The sequence below is a fragment of the Anopheles funestus genome, chromosome 2RL (genome assembly GCF_943734845.2).
Source record: "Anopheles funestus chromosome 2RL, idAnoFuneDA-416_04, whole genome shotgun sequence".
Lineage (NCBI taxonomy): Eukaryota > Metazoa > Arthropoda > Insecta > Diptera > Culicidae > Anopheles > Anopheles funestus.
Window position 1 is genome coordinate 74,153,919 of NC_064598.1, and position 20,732 is coordinate 74,174,650.

At 45.3% G+C, this 20,732-nt stretch overlaps 2 protein-coding genes across 7 annotated transcripts in view; one reads left to right on the forward strand and one right to left on the reverse strand.

The window, feature by feature from the left end:
- The window catches only part of LOC125766589 (uncharacterized), a 51,262-nt gene extending 49,673 nt beyond the window's left edge, over positions 1 to 1,589 (forward strand). For all 6 annotated transcript variants that reach the window (XM_049432745.1, XM_049432750.1, XM_049432746.1 and 3 more), the window contains exon 6: positions 23 to 1,589. In XM_049432745.1, coding sequence (XP_049288702.1) covers positions 23 to 143 — 121 coding nt within the window. In that variant the 3' untranslated portion in view covers positions 144 to 1,589. The remainder of the gene's footprint in view (positions 1 to 22) is intronic.
- Positions 1,487 to 20,714, reverse strand: LOC125774961 (dynein axonemal heavy chain 2-like). Its single transcript, XM_049445336.1, is given in 23 exon segments — positions 1,487 to 2,026; positions 2,098 to 2,568; positions 3,131 to 3,474; positions 4,589 to 4,817; positions 4,912 to 5,139; positions 5,222 to 6,077; positions 6,140 to 6,596; positions 6,696 to 7,606; positions 7,673 to 8,332; positions 8,438 to 8,616; positions 9,180 to 10,032; positions 10,113 to 11,099; positions 11,249 to 12,267; positions 12,338 to 12,490; positions 12,558 to 13,640; positions 13,709 to 14,834; positions 14,927 to 15,249; positions 16,237 to 16,402; positions 16,615 to 16,999; positions 17,076 to 19,110; positions 19,170 to 19,627; positions 19,707 to 20,414; positions 20,482 to 20,714. Coding segments are annotated over 23 exon segments (14,097 nt in total). The 5' UTR covers positions 20,546 to 20,714; the 3' UTR covers positions 1,487 to 1,624.
- Positions 20,715 to 20,732: the final 18 nt, after the last annotated feature.

Genomic DNA, 20,732 nt, shown 5'->3' on the forward strand with positions numbered 1-20,732 from the left:
TATCTTTCCCTTTTCAATTCAGATGCATCCGGAGTAAAAAGTGTAATATTCCGCGCTGTGAGTATGGCATGTACAACCGATACGAAGGAAGATGTCCGAAGAAGATTGAACGAATCAACGAACAGTTCCCGCAGTACCGGTGAAGAGAACCTTGGTAAACCATGGAACTCTAGCAGAAAACGTGTCAGCAAGGATAAACAACACGCGTGACACGGCCGTAAAAAGCTTGAGTCAATCAGTTCGTACAACGTTACCAAACATTGGAGCTAAATTTTGTGCACGTTCGCACGTGTGTAGTATCACCGAATCAAGCCATAGCGTGGCGAGAAGATTCTGGTTTGTTTTTTTTTTCATACTACAATCTTGACAACGTGTCTGAGCACGTGGTAGGGAAAAGCTTGAGCATGTTTCCATTTGAGTGTGTTCCAGTTCCAAGTAAAGCTGGAAAAAAGGTGAAAATCTATTCCCGCAGGTGTATTATTGTGACCCTGTGTCCCCCTGCCATGTTTAGCAAATATCATTAGCTAGCCTTAGTTACTCAATCACAGCCCCCAAACCCGCAGACATACGCGTACACACAATTTGTGATTGTTCTTTAAGGAAATACAACCGACAATCTTCGAAACACTTGCCGCGCGTAACGAGGCGCGTACGCTCCCCTACGCTATTTCGCACGAGAAAAAGATTACACAACCTGTGTTTTGCGGCAGCTTTGCAAAGGATTATTGGGCGATTTAGGAGCTCCCTATACGAACGTATATTATATCGCATTCTAGGTAGCGGAGTTTAGTGTTAGCCGTGTTTTAGATGAGTATGTGTATATAAGGCAAGAAGCTGATTAGTACCCTAGCAAACAAGAGAATTAGAGAGAATTATGTTCATCTTCCATTTTCTATTTAATCCAGTGCTCGTTAACGTTAATCTGTTAGTTCACCACAATTCAGAGATCTATTGTCGTTTGTTGAGCTGTTAATTGGGCCACCACAGCTGTCGCTACTTGTATCAACAACCATCGAGCTTATTCCAATGCCCTCCGCCTCTTCTATTCACCATTCGAGGAATCAATTAGCTATCCAACAACCAATAGCCACAGTAAATATATTGTATGCTCGAACTGCGATGATGGTGCGTCACTAGGAACACGCGCGTTAAGCTTAGAACGGCTATTTAGAATAGACAACAATGCGAAAGTAAGTAAGAATATAAGAAATGTTAGGGCCTTACGTTTTGCTGCTTCAATTACACATTAAGGATAGATGCTAGTCACTTAAGATTGATAGTATTACTACTCTTATACTTTACCACTACGTATCGTAAGTACGAATTGAATTCTCTGTCCATTACCGTAACCGGTATAAATGCATTGCGCAGGAAGTTCAGGAGATTGCAGCGGCAACATGAACCGCGACAGCAGCAAACAAGTTCATTAATCATACGCACACGCCCAAACCATGAAGCCCTACCGCAGAAGCTTGTTCCATCCGAATACTTGTACGCGTGCTCCTAGGTTTTAACTACCGAAGGGTCCGATTTCTTTAATGAAGTAATTTTTAAAAATAAATGAACAATTGGATCGCACTTGAACACAACTCCCCGTGTCCGTTATTGAAAGTTTCTTTGCATCCTAATCGTTCAATAGCAGAGCCGTATTTAACATGCTCCAACCCTGTTCGTTCTGTTGATCACCGACAGCCAATTGAAGGACTAAAATAAAAGCTTTTTCACTCCGATCCGAACTGTAAAACACTGGACATTGGTATAATGGCAAGGATTCGGAAATTTCTTCAACTTCAATGGATCTTCGAATAGGGCGGAAGGCTACCGGTGGCATCGGACAAGTCATCTCCAAAATGTCCGGCATGGTAAGTGTTTGCTTCTCCCAGTCCCAGCTACCATTTTCCAACTTCAATCCCCAAGCAATGAAGCCATCCTGTATCGGTATACGCTCTAACGGTTTGTTCGTGCTATAGATCGTACAATCCCAACGCAGTTCTTCGAAAGGAATTCCGTACACTTTTGCGTGATGCTAAGTAACGAAGCAAAAACGCAACATCAAATCCGACTGAACACCAGCTAATAACTCTTAAATTCGCTTACCTGCAATACACCGTTGAAGAAACGTTTCGGATCAGTGAACCGTCCCAACAGAATCTCCACCGGAAGCTGACCCGTTTCGGTCCACCGTCGGAAGTATCCGATGCGTTCCCTTAGCTGCAGTATCCAATCCGAAAGTGATACACGCACTGCAGCCACACAGGAGCTTTCATCTACTTCACCACTGGAAGCCCAAGTCTCGGGAACCTTGTTTATCTGGAGTGCGGCTAACAGTACGCTCCATCTGCCGGTATCTTCATCCAACAGTTCGTTCGTTGCACCCGTCAGCATCCGGGACAGACAGCGACAGTCGGATTGCACACGTGTAAGGATGGCATTGTAGGTGCAAACCTCCGCCAGCATTGCATCAGAAACGGGCGTTCTGTTTGCGCCGGCACCCACAATACGGAGCGCATTCTCGTAGTCCAGGTAAACAGGAAGTGTCGATAAGAGGTCCGAGATTGTTTGCTTCGTCTGCAACGTAGAGGATAAAATAGGGGGAAAATAATAAACGTTTGTTTTAGGAAGAAAAACTATAACAAAAACTTTACGAATGTGCACTGGAAATGTGTGCAGGTCGTTCTTTATGCAACAGTATGCTTTTTTCGATACAATCTTTCTTTTGTGCGTTGTACTGCACTTATGATTCAGGGGTTGGCAAAGCTTTTTAAGTCTAGAAGCTTAACTGTAGTTTATAATTTTTTTAATGTAATCTATTCCACTTAACACTAATGTCGCTGTTGTCGGCCTCAGTTGACTATTTCTAGCTCTCTACTAGCTGTATTCATTGAACAATTATAATATCGAAATATTTAACAGGACTCAAAGTTTTTGTAAAACCGGTTGTTGTATTCTATGCCATAAAACAACAAATTTTAAAATATAATTTAAAATATTTGTTGAATAAAACACAATACAATGAAATTAAAGCATGCCAAACCCTGACGTTAAGCAAATAAGAAATATAAAATCTCCCCTGGAAGTCTCCAGGTTTTGTTCTGTAAACGTTGGTTTATGAAGTTGAAAATGTACTTACGCGCTCATGATCCTGCCCATGTTGCCGCTGTTGCTCGGAAGGCCCTTGCTGTGCTGGATCCTTTGCCACTCTGGTTAGCATCTGCAGCATGTAGTCGGAGCGTGATTTCAAATATTTAATGTTTGCATTCTCGTGCTGTCCAAAGACATCGATGCCGTCACGGTCTGGCAGCTGGGTGCCGATGAACTTCACGTATGTCTGGTATGTTCCATCTCGCGGCAACCGGAACCAACCACGACCAGGCGAAGGTGACGCGACAACCGTCGGTGTCAACAGTCGCGGATGGAAGAGTTCCTCCAGATACGTCTCATAGATGCGACGGTCCCAGTACGATCCGATTTGAGCTAATTGAAATCAATTGAACAAATTTCGTTTCACTTTCAAATGAATATGTCTCTTTGTCTGTCATGAAATCTCTCACTGGTAGTGTATTTTTGCAAAAGTCTACCAAGTCTCAACCATGACATTGACAATCATTGGGCAAGCTATGGAGTGAGCGCGCCTATGCCGCTATGACAAACTATATTTCGATCATTAACTTATGGTCAATTGTTTTGAATGGGACGGCGATTTACGATACACGACCGTAGCAACATCAAGAAACCGGCTTCGCTGAAAACAAAATCATCATAAACCAAACCTTCCGCAGTATATTGCATAGGAATGATAACCATTGGCAATAGTTTGGGATGAGGCATTCTTTGGAGCACATCCAATATGTGGAACTAAAGGACCGAAAGGCAAATTTCGACCTCCATAGATTGATTGACAGCAATCTCGATAAAGTGGTCGGCGGTCGGTGAATCTTTGATGTTTCATGATCATTCATAAGCATTTTCGGTGTTTCATAAAAAAGTATAATACATACGACAGCCGCACGATTGAGAGCTATCCACCTGTTGAGATTACAGGGTCACCAGCAAGTTGACAGTTGTTTAGGCGCACGAGTCGTACAGCTATAAAACTGTTTGCCCTTAGGATCGTTCGCTATCTGGCACTTGATGTTGACATTGAAGTTTAGTTTGAAGCTCATTGAGAGTATATTATGCATAGATTATAAGGAATATATTTAATACGACTTATAACATGTCTGTTTTAAATTTGTCGATGTGTTTAAACTGACACATTCAACATGAACCGAGAATCATTTTTTAATCAAACGATAGTTTTTTGGTTCGTTTTTTTTTTTTGTAAAAATGTACCACTGCCATTATGATTTAGGTACACGGAACGCAACGTAACTTTAGGTTTGATCATGTACCACACCGTAACAAAAGATTCATCCAGCATCTCCCGAACAAGATATAAACGGTACGACCTTTTTCATATTGACCTCGCCTGCTAGTACACTTATGTGTAATTGCAGACATTCTCCTCCTTGTTGATCATTAAACAAATTTGCTTAAATATTTCATAGTCTAAACCGTAACCCAACCCTCGACGAAAACTTTCACTTACCACCATAGCAAAGCTCCAGGGCGGCACCCTTTATAAACTGCCAGGGCGTCGCATCATGCTGTTGCTCATCCTCGCCCTGATCTAAACCATGAAAATCGTCCTCGAGGCTAACGTCCGCACTCGAGGCTTTCGCGTTCGTGCGACCACTTTTGCCACGGTGGAGCCGCGGGGCGGGAACTTTCTTTACGGGCAACTTCTCCAAACCGTACGAAAGAAGACTTTCCGCCAGCTGGATGCAACGAACAAAGGAAGAAGAGAATAAGTAATTACATACACGAGAATGCGAACCAAATGGGATAAAGCTATTCTACAAAAACACCTACACAAAAATCATTGTTGACAAACTGGTATGATTCGATCCATCCGAGTTGTTGGAAATTGTTCCGTTCGAGCAGTAAACCGTGCAGAAAAGCCATCGTGAACAACAAACGCTTGTAGTGTGTCTCGGTGGTGCCGGCGTTCGTGGAACTTTGTTTCATCGCTGCAGTCGATTTCTTGAACCGTGCCTCACCGATCTCGTCGTACAGATTTTCCATATGATGCCTTATGCCCTGTGGGGAAGATGAAGAGCAAAGCCAAAAACACGTTGATTGACAGTTTCTGTACGGTTGGTGACGTTCGCAAGAACAATACCTTTGGCTCTTCGTATGCCAACTTGATGCAGTTTTGCAAAACCGACAAGGGCAGTGCCTCGTGTGGCTTTGAACTGAGCCACAGGCGAAACTTGGAGTTGAGATTGTTGCGCTTCAAGAACGCAACCACGTGGGGCAATTGCTTCAGGAACGTTTCAGAAAGATGACAGTCGCTAATGTACAGCCATGATTCATCCATAATGCTTCGTTGGAGCAGTCCAATAAACGCTTCCATTCGGTCCTCAGTTATTGCTAGCGTTTCGAAACATTTTTTGCCAGCTTCCGTTGGAGAACCGTGAGCTTTCTGGGCCATTCGCTCTATCTTCGCAAGGGGATTAGAATTCCCACGAAGAAGGAGCAGTATAAGGGTATGGGCGGTAGACTCCTGGTATGCATCTTCCAGTGAACCCACGGGAACATTAACGTATTTCACTCCCAACGTGTCTCGTGTGAAATCACTCATGCAGTTCTCAATTCGGTCCAAGCGTAAGCTCCGCACGATGAGATATTTTTGGAACTTTTTTAAATTTATCTCCCAATTTCCGGGCAGTGGCGATACTTCCGGCACAGAAGAAAGATACCACTGTTTCCACTCATCCGGCAGCTCAGCGAAGGATTCCATTATGCCGTGAAACCCCGGGAGTCGGTCCAAATCGGTCAACTGATCCCAGTACATGTCGGTTAGCCAACTACGACAAGGATTTTCCATCTGTTCCTGGCGATCGATTTTACCCGCTCCGAATATTAGAAAACGAAACTCTCGTAAACTCATCGCTTCATCTGCAAACAACAGCCGAATGCACAAGTAGAAAGCGAAAAGCTTTCTATCATTTTCAAACAGTCCGCGCGATACAATTCTGCAAAAATTGGGTATGGATATGAACACAAGTTTGTTTTTTGTTTAAATGGCAATCATTACCGAAACACATTGAAGGTGTGATAATCGTCAATTCGACGCTTTCTCTCCGTAACCTGCTGCACGCGTCCACTTCGCTCGAGCGAAAGTAGGAACAGGGCCTGATACCATTCCAAAGAGTAGCGATAGAGAGGATTGAATAGTTGCAGATCAGCAAGGACAAGAAATAGTAATGCTGAACGAGCAGCACAGGTTCGATAAACTTCCCGCGAATTTTCGATCTCGAGTCGGGTCTGTTCTGCTTGCTGCAATCCATTTGAGACGGTTTCGAACGTTACTCGTGAACTTTCCAATACACGATACAACACTTCGTCTTCTAGCAGTGGTATTTTACTTTCGTTTAATATACGCAAAATCTGTTCCTCTAGATCTACAAGCGTTTTCTTGTTCTGCAGTATTGTCTGTTCTAGTAGTTGCTTGCGTTCCTCGAGTGAAGGATTTTCACTTTGTACTAACAGTCCTGGAAAAGAAGATCGTTAATGGACGGTAATAAGCCGTTTGCTATGCACTTTATGCATATTTTTACGTGCCCTGAATCTGAACACCAAATTAAACTTACTTAACATTTTCATTTCCAATCCCTCCGCACCAAGCACAAAGCTCAACTGATTAACACACTTCAACAAAGCACCCGACATACGTAGCGATTCCTGACCAACAAGATATAAAGGATGGGCCATTTCACTGCATTGATTTTTCTCGCGACACTTTTCACACGACGCCGCCACTATGGCGCGCAGTTTGAAAAGCTCATCCAACTGATTCACATTCCGACGGTTAATATTTTCTACCATAAGTGGTTCGTGTTGCTCAAACGTTTCCACTAACGTAGACTCGCAAATTTCATCATCAAAATCAACCAACATAACATGCCCTTCCAGTTCCGCAATCAACCACTTCTGAGCTTCTTCTTGTGGATCAACGATCAACGCCACGCGCGTACTTTTCATCAGAATGGTAGCATTTTCAGCGGAAAAATCATCCGGTGGAAGACCATTCTCGTGCCATCGGATTAACACCCCAGGCTCGTAAAAATAGGCAGTGAGTGAGAATTGTCGGGTGAAGGGAATTTCCAGCGTTTCCAGATCGATTAACCACTGACCGAGAAAGTAAGTACGTGTTTCAATATTCACCGGTCCTAGATAGGTTAGAAAACCGGCAGCTAACAATGTGTCCCCGATCAGTCTGGCATAGCTAGTCTCAAGTTCGTTCTTAGTCGCGAGCCAACGGATACGTTCGCCAGCTAAATTGTCCACCAAGTTTCGAGCGCGTTTTAGTTTTATCGCCATTTGGCGAGCTGTTTCTTCCAGTAATAGCTTTTCGGCAATCTTCGCATCGTATTCAGCGCGCAATCGGGCTAGCTTTTCCGCCAGTTCTATCAGTTTCCGTTCAGCAGCAGCAAGTTCGTTCTGTTTTTCCAAAAGAGACGCATTGGCTTCTTCCATTTTGCGAATTTTAGGTCCCACAAATCTATGTACGAATTAAAAGAAATCAAAGATGACATTCGTAACTTTTATTATATATCCAGATACTTACTTGTAGACTTTGCCATAATTCTCTATTGCACGTACCCAAAGCATCAGCGACTTGGCCGCCTTGGAGACAGTCCCTACCTTATCGGGTTCTAGTTCCGGATTGCGAACGTAAGCTCCAATTGTCTTGAGCGTCTTCTCGGATATATTGTTGCGATCGAAGCCTTTAAGCGTGTCCAGAAATTTTTGCTCGCCCAGCTGCCGCTTCGATTCCACCCAAGTAGGCTCCTTACCGAGCAGTATCATCACCGCCTCCATTACCAACTCAACTTTCGTTGGAGGCCGACTGTACGATTTAATCTCGTTCATGTCCTTTTTGTTGAGTGAATCAAGGGCAGAAACCGCTGCATTCAGTGCCGGCATAGCTCGTTGCAAATCTGCTCCGGCAACCTCCGCCAACTGTTTGCAAACGACCTCTTCCGCGCCGATCTTTACACGCTTAACCGAGACCTCTTCCTTTTGTTCGTCCGCTTCTTTCGTTTGGTGATCGATCTCATCCAGAAACTCGTCCAATTGCTCTTGAAAAAGCGCTATCTCACGTTGCCGTTCCTCTAGCTCTTCGGAAAGATTCGCCACCTTTAGCGTGGCATCCTCAATACGTTCGATGCCGACACGGAACTTACGGTGAAGGGCCTGTAATTCGAGCCTTTTTTCACGCAGCACCCTGAAAGAACGCAGCAGCCAAGTTGCACCCAAAGAATCGGCACGATGAGAAATTCAAATTTATCATGCACTCCCCAAAACCCCGCCGTTGTCCCAACTGACTGACCTTTCGAATGTATCGAGCAGCTCAAAATACCAACTGCAGGGTGCAATTATATTTCGCTTAGCGGCGGTTGGCAAAGTCGCCTCTGTTTGGACGGCATAATGTATGCGGAACAATAAATCATGCGTCGCAATCTGGAGCCGCTCCTCGGTGCTCTGGACCAAGCTTTCTCTTCTTCGAGACTGTGGACGAGATGACAGAAGATCATGTAGTGAGATGAGTAATTTGCTTTAAAAAAATTACATTGTTAGCCAAACGGCAGTACCCATACGGAGTGAAGGATAATAACTCAATTCAAGGCGCTGAAAGCTAAGACCGGTTCGTGATGACATCCGAACCATCTGGTAGCGATCACTAACTACAACCAACTACACATTTTGGCCTTTTTCCTTTTCGCAACATGCTGAGCAGCTCCCCCATGCTACCAAGCTCCGTGCTGTCAACATGAGTTTGTTTGCTTAATTAGTCGTCTCCGTCGGTGGCACAATGTTTCGCCATTTTCGCGCTGTCTTTGCAAAAGAATCTTCTCCAAGAAATGAATGCATTTGCATACCCGGAGAGAAGATTTTATTCTTCGCTCCCTTTCTTCTCTAAGGGCATGTCGTAACGTTTCGTTTGATCAGCTGCACGTTCAGAAGCACATTTTCACACGGCCCACTACCAGCAAAGCAAAACAAGGAACAGGCACGACGCGATACAAGAACACAAGGATGCTGCGTTTGGAAAAGATGAAAAAGGGTCTTACCTTCGTGGCTGTACTGCCAGCTTCCGCTCCCTGGATGGGAACGTTGAGTGGAACGTTCTTGAGCAGGTACTTCTTGGAAATCTCCAGCAGCGATACCTCCGGCCAATCGTGCATACAGTCCACGGTGAGAACACGCGCCAGCGAGGGATAGCGATGAAGAATAATTCTAAAATGCAACGACGAAAACAGAAAGTAAAAAAAATGCTTTTGCGTTACCGTGGCAATGAAAGTGAAACGTTGTTTTCATCAGACTGCTAATGTGCTCCACCGCACCAAGGTCAAGAACAGACATTCCAGAAACACGAACCTGAAAGCGGCCACTTCCAAGGGTAAGCATAGGACAAAGTGTAAATTGCTTCGTACTTTCTGCCAGTCTATTGTACCCTGAACGTCTGTCCCTTCTGCCGGTTTGTTTCTTTGCCCGCTGGGGATATTTTCGCAAAAAAGCACGCCTAACTCTTCACCTGCTATTATTCCACCGAGCAGTTCCATTAGTCGTTCATTTGGTTCCGCCTCTACGGTGTCGTCGAGATTCACCATCACCAGCACCATACCCTGCTGATCCAGACACACTTGAAACAGTCTCGAAAATTCACTCTCAATCGCTTCCGGTTCATCTCGAGCCTTTACTTTTAAACGATGGAGTGTGATCGGTTTGTGCGGGGAAAGGCGGGCTGCGAGTTGACAAGCCACGGCCCTTCCGCCACCGGGATGACCCATGAGTATCATGCCACCGTGACCAAGCCGAATGCTCCGAAGCACTTTCGTGGTGTGTTCTATGGCTTCTCGGTGGATGATGAGGTTTTTCGTGGAATCATCAAAAACTTCACTCCATCGTTCCTCGACGCTGGTTCTAGAATGTTAGGAATGGGTAAAAATGGTTAAAATTAAATTTCTGCTGTTAGGCCCAGGCTCGATTAAAGCTCAAATTACATCAATTGATTAATATCCCGCACGTCCTCGTAGGGATTCTTGCTCAGTTTTCCGTGCATCATGTCGGTAAAAATTGGACTCTGATTGTTCGGACACAACCCGTGCAGTGTAACCTCGAAATAGCCAGATACGGTTTCGTTGAGCAGCTCGTAGAATCTTCTGTGATCTGGTCGTTCCAGTCGATCCCACGATTCCCGGTAACATTCGTGTATCCATAGCCGCAGTAGCTGTGTCTTTTCTGACAGATAAGCATCCCAGCCATCAGTGCCCAAACAATGGCACACCGAACGGACTATAGCCGCGATTGTCTGCAGTGAGAATTGGTACCGCAGCCGTGTCGGTGTGGGCGGAAGTCTTCGCGTGAGGCGCCCAACAAAGTCTACCGTTGCTGGCGCCAACAGTCTGAGCACGGGTCCATGTTTTGCTGGCTCCACGAGGGTTGACAGTATCATATCGGTGAAGATTTGTCCAAGCTGTTCCTCGGCCGGAGGTGTCATGACTAGGAGATGACATTTGTTTAGCAAACTGTGCATGTTGGCAGGGGTTGGCGCGTGACAATGGTGGAGACGCATGGCGAGTATCGTTTGACATTGCTCTATGCACATCGGAGTGGCCGATTCATACCATCCGGCTGAAACGCTAAAGCCTCGAATAAAATCATCCACCGCGTATGGATTCGAGGGAATGGTATGAAGATCGTCAAAAAAGCAAACCATTCGTTTGCGATCCTCCGGATATAGACGAGTTTTCATGATTTTTAAAGCATGGCAACGTAAACGTTTGCGAATTTGAAGTGTCGTTGTTCTTTGCGTTAAAGCAATGTGCATCGAGTTCCATCCAGCCTGCTCGAGCTCTGATAAAATGGCTTGCACAAGAGCGGTCTTCCCAACAGCCGTTTCACTGCCCAATAGAACGGGTGCTCCATTTCTCATCAGTGCCTTTACGAGAAATTCATATGCGATCGTATGTGGACTTCGTATATACGCACTGAACGAAATGAAGGAAAAGAAGAACGAAAACCATTCACATTAAGGGCGTAACTTCCGCATTCGGTTAAAAGCAATCTGAACGTCCGATTGTCACATCGAATAAGGGGGGGGGGGGGGGGGGGGGGGGGGGGTACATATTTGACATACCTACGATAAATGCTCTGACTATCACCGTTCACTGATCTTTCCGTCGTTTCTGTGGATATCTGGGGCAACAGTTTTGAATCCCACGACCGCCACGTGCCCTCCGGAAGGTCGACATAGACCTGGTAAACGTTTCCTTTTAATGGGAAACCCGCCTCGGGATGCTGCTCCCGGAGCAGCAGATCATATTTACTCCGACTACCTTCATCATCCATCGACCCACCGATGGACCAAACCGCACAGAAAAAGAACACCTTCACCAGTGCTTCCGACCATAACTGAAGCGTCGTCTCGCCACTCTCCGGTCGCAAAATTTTGCTCATATCAAATGGCGCGAGCAGACTGTCACACAGTTGGCAGAATGTTCGTACCAGCGACACATCGCATACAGCTGCAATTGTGTGGCATTCGTGTCGGCGGTAAGAAAGAAGGGATTGCATGTTTTTCGTCACCAGTTCCTGCAACTTCTCACGCAACAGGATTTGAGGCTTTTGCTCCAACCATACCTCCACCACATCCATCCAACCGAGATCATCGTTACTGATGTGGACGAGAGCGAAATGTGACACCGATGAGGGCGTCATCGTATGAAGCGGACCAACGCACTCGACGATCACTTTCACGTCACGGTCAGGGCCATCGGTCGTAATCTGCGTAAAATCGTAGCTCTTATACTGCCCGGGACGTGCTAGCTGGACGACGCAATCGATCCATTCATCGCACGGTACGCTATCGAATATCAAACACTTTCTACCGATGCACTCACTGCCAGACGGAGGACGCAAGCTCGTCTGTATGATGTTGTCCAGCCATTCCCGGTCGAATACACGAGGTTGGGCGGACTTCCGCAAAGTGTTGGGGATAAGCCGGTACGATTCGTAGGCGGGTTTCGTTATGCCAAGGGCGATATCAATACAGACGCTTTTGCCCGTTCCAGGCATCCCGGACACTATTATCGGGCGGCCCACACCAAGAAGTGACTGATGCAGCAATAAAACCTTGTCAATCATACGATCTGAAAGCTACATAAATTATTAAAATAGTAAGGTGAGCAAGGGCTTCTTTAATTACAGATGAACCTGCCATGATTACCTTGAAGTTCAAAGCTTTACTTCGATCTCGCACCATATCTATAAGCTCTTGGTCTGCTGTTGAAGAATAATCATCAAACTCACCATAAACAAGACACAAATTACGATAGCAATTTTGCATTTCTTCATCAGAAATGCATCCTTTGTATGTATGCTGAAACGAAGCAAGCATTACTGCATTGCTAATGGATAGTTCTAAACTAAAATAATTAAACACCTACCACAAATGCGGAAAGGAATGCTTGTTTCTCTACGCTCCATTCTCGTACTGTGAAGTGATCCGTTTTGCTGATGTTTACCACTGGGATAAGTTTGACAATTCGTATGTTTACTATCAGTTGTTTTAATTTCCGCAATGAAAACAACCCTCTCTCGACTAAGTTCGGATTCGTAAGCTTCATTTGATGAAGAAACCGCGCTATTAACTTTGCATTCCGGGCACTGTGATTACATCCCGCCAACCAAAGCCAAGATTCGATCACTTTCACCCGATCAACGGTGGTTAAATATACGGGGCGGAATAGTGTTCTATCTAATTCCTGCGCCATCTTCTTGTTGGAACGCAGACTGCTGGAACTGGTAAGTGCAAACAGTTGAAATCGTTCTCTTGAAATAAACTTCCGTGTAACAGTCACTGGTATTCGCTGTGCATTGATCGTTTCTCGTAAATTGTCACTAATTTGAGCCACGATAGTGTTTGACAAACGCTCGAAACATCTAAACACTAGCCATCCTCCAACCATTTTAATACCCTTTACAATGCGCATAAGACTTTCCATGGGAGAACTTTCATCACACTCAATCGTTAGGAGGAAAACGCCCAGTGAGTGTGCTAAACTTTCCAACAATACCTGTCGACCACCGCATCCGCCAGATGTGCTTAGGATCAGAGGAATTTGATTTGATTTTAGCGCACATATCGTTGCCATTCGAGCCCGCTCACTCACAGGTGTAAGCAACATAGGTTCTGTAGAGCGTTTGCATTCGTAACCGTAAGAAAAGCGTGCATCGAGCAGCTGTATAACGCACTTGCGACCTGTCGTATGCCAGTACGAGTGTAGCTGGGAAATCCACTCAAAGGTTTCTAATCCATGCAGCTCCTTTCGGTGACATAGACGCTCGATCAGATCACGCGCGTTCAGTTCTAGAACTAGCAAATTGTACAGCTTCTTGCTTTGCCACTGTTCTTTGTCTGTGCAAGCCGAAGCCGTCAATTCTTGAAGCAACTGAGAAAGACGAAGACGAAATGTGAATGAAACATGAGTATTTAACTGTACAAATCTCGATATTTGCGTCCTGATGTACTAGAATGCGTCACATATTGGATCTCAGAACAAAATTGTAAAAAGGCTAGCATGAATCAAAAACATACCTTAGTGTGCAACGCACGCAACATTTTCAACGGTTTTTTCTTACCGAGCAGACTGCACTGCACCAAGGCATTCCTGGTATGCAGAGTGTGCTGCAGCTCGGCACTCTTTAGACACAGCTGCAACGGCCAGCTACGCAACCACCCGGACTCCACCCGCCTGAAGTAGCTCCGCTTTAAGGCTGTATGACATGTCGACAATAAATCTTGCATCGCATCGTGAATGTGACATTCGAGTACGTTCATGAATTCCGTCACACCATCCGGTTGCCGCACTGGATCGGGAGGAGATCCAGCGAACGGTAGATACTCCATGTCCCGGGTGTACACCCCACCAATGCTTGGGGCGTTCTGTTTTCCCCGCTCTAGCAGATGGAACCGAGTAACATTTTCGTACAGGATGGGCAACGATTGCTCCAGCTGTGTATAGTTTAACGGAGCTGAGATCAAACGCACGAGCTGGCTGTCCGAGAGAAAATAAAAACGCGGGAAAACTTCTCGCTGTGCGCACAAAACATCATTCAATGCATTAGCTTGCTGATTGAGCCGCTTGCGGACGGATTCAAGTTCGCCGATGAATTCTTGCCCTACCGGGCACACATCCTCCACGAGTCTTGCTGTCGAAATGTAGCGCATCAGTTCACACCATTGGGCGAAACATTCTCGAAATCCATCGTTGAAATCATCCATCTTGGAACCGCGCGCAATGCCTCTAGTGATTCGATGCAGCTCGTGCAATGTTCGACACTCGTACTCCATGCGCACAATTATCTCCAGCATCTCCTCCAGAAGTCCCAGCGTGTGCTCCCAATAGTCGATCAGCGATTGGAACGGGTGTCGATGTGGCGATCGTCGAAGTCGATTTATGATCCCAATATTATCCGCCAACGTAGTGAAATGGGTACCCGGGCTGCGTAGCTCAAGGAATCCAGCCCCGCCTGTTGGTTGGCGGATGCTGAATTCAACTGCTCGGACTCGTGAAGCAACTGCTTCCAGGTCGAGCTCCACCTCGTGTTCCTTACGTGCGGCAAAGCATAGATCTAACAGCTCTTCCTCGTAATTGTACAGTTTCAGCTCGGTCATATCGTGGAAGCTGCACTGTGATCCTGGTACTTCGCTTGCCTTATCGCTGCACATTATCCAATCGAAATGACAACAAAAGACAGTTTCTTTACAATACTGTACTTACAAATAAATAAATAAAGGGCTTACAATACGTACCATTTTGCTATTTCTGTCACCCTAAGCCAGTGACGCTCTTGCATGAAGGAGGCCCGCATCGTACACACGATCGTAACGGTAATGCAGAAATGTGAAATTTCTTCGCCCACGCGAAAGAACACATCAAACGCTTCCTTACCAATAGGACCTTCAGCAAGAGTTTCGTACGTTTGTCGAAAGTGGCCTGACAACACATTCAGTTCGATTTCATCCGCTGTGCGATAGCTTTCGGCCATTATACGATCCCGTTCTATCCGCCACTCTTGCACTAGAATCCACACTTGACGTAAATTTTCTAGCTTGGAACGAATTTCTCGCAGAGCCTATCAAGCAAAGATGATTTTTTTGTTGTAGAATTACTTCTGAGAAAATCGGTACATCTATTTGTCGTAAGCAGATCTCAGTATGATCGAATGAATTGGATTGCATTTTTCTTAGAATATACTGCTCCCTCAGTAAAGCTGCGAGAATGCAGTGTCATTTTCAGGCCCGTCAAACTGCATATGGAGCACATACAGCTTTTATATATTGTTTTATTTTCAATCAATATCAAATTCAATCAATATTCATTTATAATAATTGCAAACGAAGTAATGTGGGGATAATAAATAATATTAAGATGTTACAGAGAACTGGGTTAGTTTAAGCACGCAGCTCACTCAACTTGATCTTTGCTGGAGAATTTTACGCCAATCGATAGTGATTTCAACGACTGGAAGGCAACGAAAATGCGAACGGGACGAAGTGAGTTTTACATGCCTGATTTGATTTAAGTTTTGATTCACATTCTAAATCGGAAGGGCAAGGAAATCGCGATGACCAATTTCTCAATCAACACATGCAGTTACACATCTTACAACAAGGGAGCAAAGGACGTTTTGTTTCGAAGGAAAATTAAAAATCTAAATATAGACAATGACTTTTCACTTGTACTCGCTAAATATACAGCGCTACTAAACGGTTCTCTACCAATCAATTGAAGGTTACGGGCACGCAGTGTCTAACTATGGTCGAGCAACGAGAGAACAAAACGTTAGCCATTTCGCAAGTGTAAGCAATGTTAACCTGATGAATCTTTGCCAACGGCGTTCCTGATTGAATCAGCCGAACGGCTGTCTGTCGATGCGAGGAGTTCCCGACCGTTTTACACAGTGTGGTGTGCAATCGATCTGCTCGTCTGCTTGCACTTTACCCCCAGAACAATGGCATTGGGAAATAAAGTTTCATGTATGTTGCACACCGCAAAAGGGTATTGGAGAAGGGTAGAGTGTAGCAAAGAGAAATAAAATAATGACCATAACAGAACTTACGGGCAACCGCACATAATCGACACCGAGCAACCGCATCCGTTCCTCGATCTCACGCTCGCGGCGTTCTAGCACTTCCAATTGCATCATTAAACGGTCAATTGCTTCGAATGCTTCGTCCGGAGTCCTACGGGACAAGAACGGGAATGTGAAGGAAATGCTTACCCATCAGACACAACATGAAAAGCATAGAGAAGCCTTTTTGCTGCCTCCCCAAAGGCTAGGGCTAGACTGAACTCCAAAATATCCCCTTTGTGCTCTGCTTCGAGCTAAGCCATTAGATGCGCTGCTAGTGGCCTCATAAAACCCTTAGATGTGCTCGTCAATTTCATTGCCCCTTTCCTGTCCCAGTTTTACCCCCTTTCCCTAATATCCGCTTACGAGTCTTCCGACGTGGGCATTTCTTCGCGTAGCATCTTCAGCATTTGCAGTGCATCCACCTTGAGCGCATCGGCCGCTCCGGTCATCGACAGCTTGAACTGATCCTGGTAATTTTCTATTTGCTCTCGAATTGCTTTCAAATCCGACTGGTACTGTGCCCAAATCTGGTCAATGTTTCGGCGCAATTCGTACGCTTCCGGTAACAAATCGGCGACATACTTTTCCAGCACAACGAAGTATTTTAGAATTATTCCGATTTCTTGCTCCTTCTCTGGTAGCTCTTCGAAGCAGATCCGGTAGCGTTCTTCTAGCTGCTTCAATTCGTACACTTCCGTAGGCTCGTGACGTAACTCTTCTACGTTTTTCTTCAAAATATTGTCAAAGTCTGTAAAGAAGTATACAAATAATCCTCTTGAATGTGTCATACTGGTTTCCATTCTGCATCGGCTCCCCCTACTTACCAATAATTTTCCCATAAGCGATACATTTCAAATACTCGATATAGTTCGTCTGCCACTCGACAATGTGACTCGTGAGAGCGTACTTCAGCTTCAGTGCATCTATTTCCACTGAACGGCACACAACAAAATCACCCTGCGTGGACAGTTGATTCTGAAGCTCTTCAAACTTTTCGATATTCTTCTGGAACGCTTCCGAGGTCATAGCCGTGAGTTTGAAACGCTCGATAAATGCAGCCTTATCAACGCACCAGAACGGCCTAAACACGTTCCACTTCGATTGATAGGTGCGCAGCAGCCGCACCGTATCATTAATTGTTTCGTCTATCGATCTTGTGATTTGGATGTAATCGGGATGCTCTAGTAGCTGCAGGTAGAAGCTGCGTTCTCCATTATCCAGCTGATAACGGCGGGCCATACTCGGTACTGGTCGAATCGTCAAACAGACTTCCTCCGTTAGGCGTCTCAGTGTCTGCTCTACCGATTCCACCGATGGTTCAAACACGGCGCCGTCCTTCTTCAGCAGAATCTCTATCAACAGAATAGGACACGAGTGAGCATTCTCGAGCGACGTTTGTACACCGCGCAGCGTGTTTAAGGTGCAGGTGAATATGGCCGCCTTAAGGAGCTTATCAATTTTGTGCAAATATTGTTCCCAGATCGTGCCCATCTTGCGTATGTTCGAACCAAGACTGTCGTACACGGTGAAAATGTTCTGGCTCACCTCCGTCAGCACCTCGAGCAGTTCGGTAAACACTGTCTTCTTCTGCTCCGCGACACTGTTCATGAGCTGCGTCATATTGACCGGATGCTGTTGTTCGAGGCGTACAAAAATCATTGCATAAATGCGTTCCACCAGTGTTGATATTTTGTGATTTTCGCGCTTATACAACTCGATCAGGTCGAGTAGCTCGCGCACATTCACCACATATCCTTCTATAAACTCACTGAGATCTTCCTCCCAGGTGAGTTTGCTCCGCAGCGGTTCCAGTTTGCGCTCCGTTTGCTGTATCATTGGCTTGAAGAACAATCGCTCTTTATCCGATATGGAAGAAATGACTCCATTAAAATACAGCACCAACCGCAGCACATTGTCAAATGTCAGTCGCGTGTTTTCGTGCTTCTCCAGATCCAGGCTCATTGGAACGTTAACGGCCAACGTTTTGAAGTAGTACGCTTCGTCAAAGAGAACTAACAGCCGACGCTCGATGTTCACCTCAAACAATCCCGGCCGCAGGTTGCTACGACAGATGAGATTCCGCTGATACCAGGACGCCATATCGGTAGTGATCGATTTGTTCCACGACTCGCTGAAGCCTTTTAGAGCCGCCTTTACTTGTTTCTCGCACGCTTCGTACAATGCCAATACTTCCTCCTGCTGGGGATACTCTGGGAAGAAGCGACAATTTACGACTAACGTGCGCAAATGTGTCAAATGATCAAAGCGCATCTTCAGCACAGCATAACGACCCGCATGGGGAGGCAACAGTGCGGGATACTCCGTTATGCCAGCCGATATATCCTTCGAAAGTTGCATTATCTCGTCATTCAGCATGCCCCACACCTCACCAATTTTGCGCATGAAACTTTCGCGAATGTTTTCTCGCTTGTAAAAGTTAAGCAGCGTCACGAGCACGTTCAGTTTTTCCTCCAAATTTTCCGACATAAGAAACACGTTCGAGAGTAGGTTTTCTATGATGTCATCTAGACTTTTCAGCATTTCTCGAAACTCTCCAATATACCGATACCAGTCTTTGTTGTTAATGTCCAGTATCGTACTGCCGACGGATTCGATCGTTTCCAGGGCATTGTGGAAGATCTTCTCCACCTGTTCGCAGCGTCGTTCAAACTCTTCCGCATTGTTGCAAAAGAAGCGGTACGAGGTGTAGGCCGTACTTTCCGCATACTTTCCAAAGATAAGCATTGCGTCACAGATTTCCAGAATGTCGTTCAATCGCTGCAGGAACGCATTGATGCGATTAAAAATGGCCGCGTAGTCTAAATTCCAGGTGAACTCTCCCTTAAAGTGCTCCAACATCTATGGATAAGTTATTATCAATTAGTTATTTGAAAATTACAAAAGACTACTTTAAGTACCTCCTCGTAGATGATCTTATACGATTCACAGCAATTAATTTTCATTCGACACACCTCAATGCCGTACCGGGGTGCTCCTGCTAGAATACGATCAATATCGATGCCACGCATGCAGCATGCTACGATTTCGTTGCTAAGATACAGAAACAGCTTCGTAATGCTTTCATCCTTATTGAGATAATTCGAATCCTGCCCAATGAAGCGTATGATGTGCATGACATAGATCAGCTGCGAGCAGAAGTCATCCGCCGTTTCCAATGTTCCAATCGCAAAGCATGGATCAACCAGCAACTTCAGAAAGGGAATATTTGATTCCGCTATTTCTATTTCCTTGTCTAGATCTTCCAGTACGTCTTTGAGATGTTTTATGTAAAGCGATTGAGCCAGTTCAAGTATACGGACTATATGCTGCACATTGGGTCCCTTGTACTGGAGTCTTATAGCCGAAAGTACTTCATCTAATGTAACAAGGTGGGCAAAATGCAATATCATTATATATGTACGATTTCCTTTTAAACCCTTCCCCATTATACTTACGTCTATAAAGCCAGAAGCTATACTCGTCCGAAGGACATACAAGATCGTCCGGGACGAAATGCTGCGTATCACTAAGCGTTGCTCGAATTTGCCCCGTCCAGTCAATCACTACCGCCTCGAGACGCTTTATCATTGAACGATTCAACACCACTTCCTGTATCTCCATATCGCTTCCCTCCCGGGGCACGTACAGTAAGGTAAAACCGGACAGCTTGTAGTGTAACTCCGTTAAGTACGTCATGAACGCGTTGAATCCATTGATCATGTTCGCCTTTACATTTTCCGACCAGTCCACATTCGACAGTATCATTGGTCCGTATACTTGCTCTAGTTGTACCAGCAACGAACCTTCAATGTCACCATGGAGCGTCCCGAACAGGATGTCATCATGGAAACTCTCCAGCACATTAAACAGTTGTTCCGGCTCGCGCATAAAGTACATCAGATCGTTGATGGGACACAGTGGGAATGCTAACGAAGCCGACAGCCTATTACCATCGTAGAAGATGAATAGCAGCGGATTATTAACATCCGTCAGCCATAGTTTGATGGTTTCGGCCACTTCCTCGTTGAAATCATCATCCTCGTAGTCGAACAGGATAATCATTCCACGGATGAAACCGACCAACGTTTCCAGATCCTCATCGGAGTATGCCGGTTTATCGACTTCTTCCACTGCTTCGACGACCTCTTCCACTACCTTTTTACCTTTACGTTGCACACAAAAAGTGTCATTTTATCGGATGCATAAAACAACTACAGTAATTATGCTTACCTTCATCGCTAGAGTCAGTAAGACTCGAAATTTCACTCAAATCTCCTTCGTGTTCGGTCGCCATTTTTCTTGCGAATTGCTTCCGTTTTCACCACTAGCTGCAGGTTGAATGACGAAAAAAGCAATGGACGGTTAAAAAGTCTACTGTGTTGTTTGTATCTACAACAAGGGAACAACTAGCAACCATTGGCAACGCGTTGCTTGGTAATCGAGGAGTCGTTTTGTTCTCACAATCCAAGTAACCCCAAAAA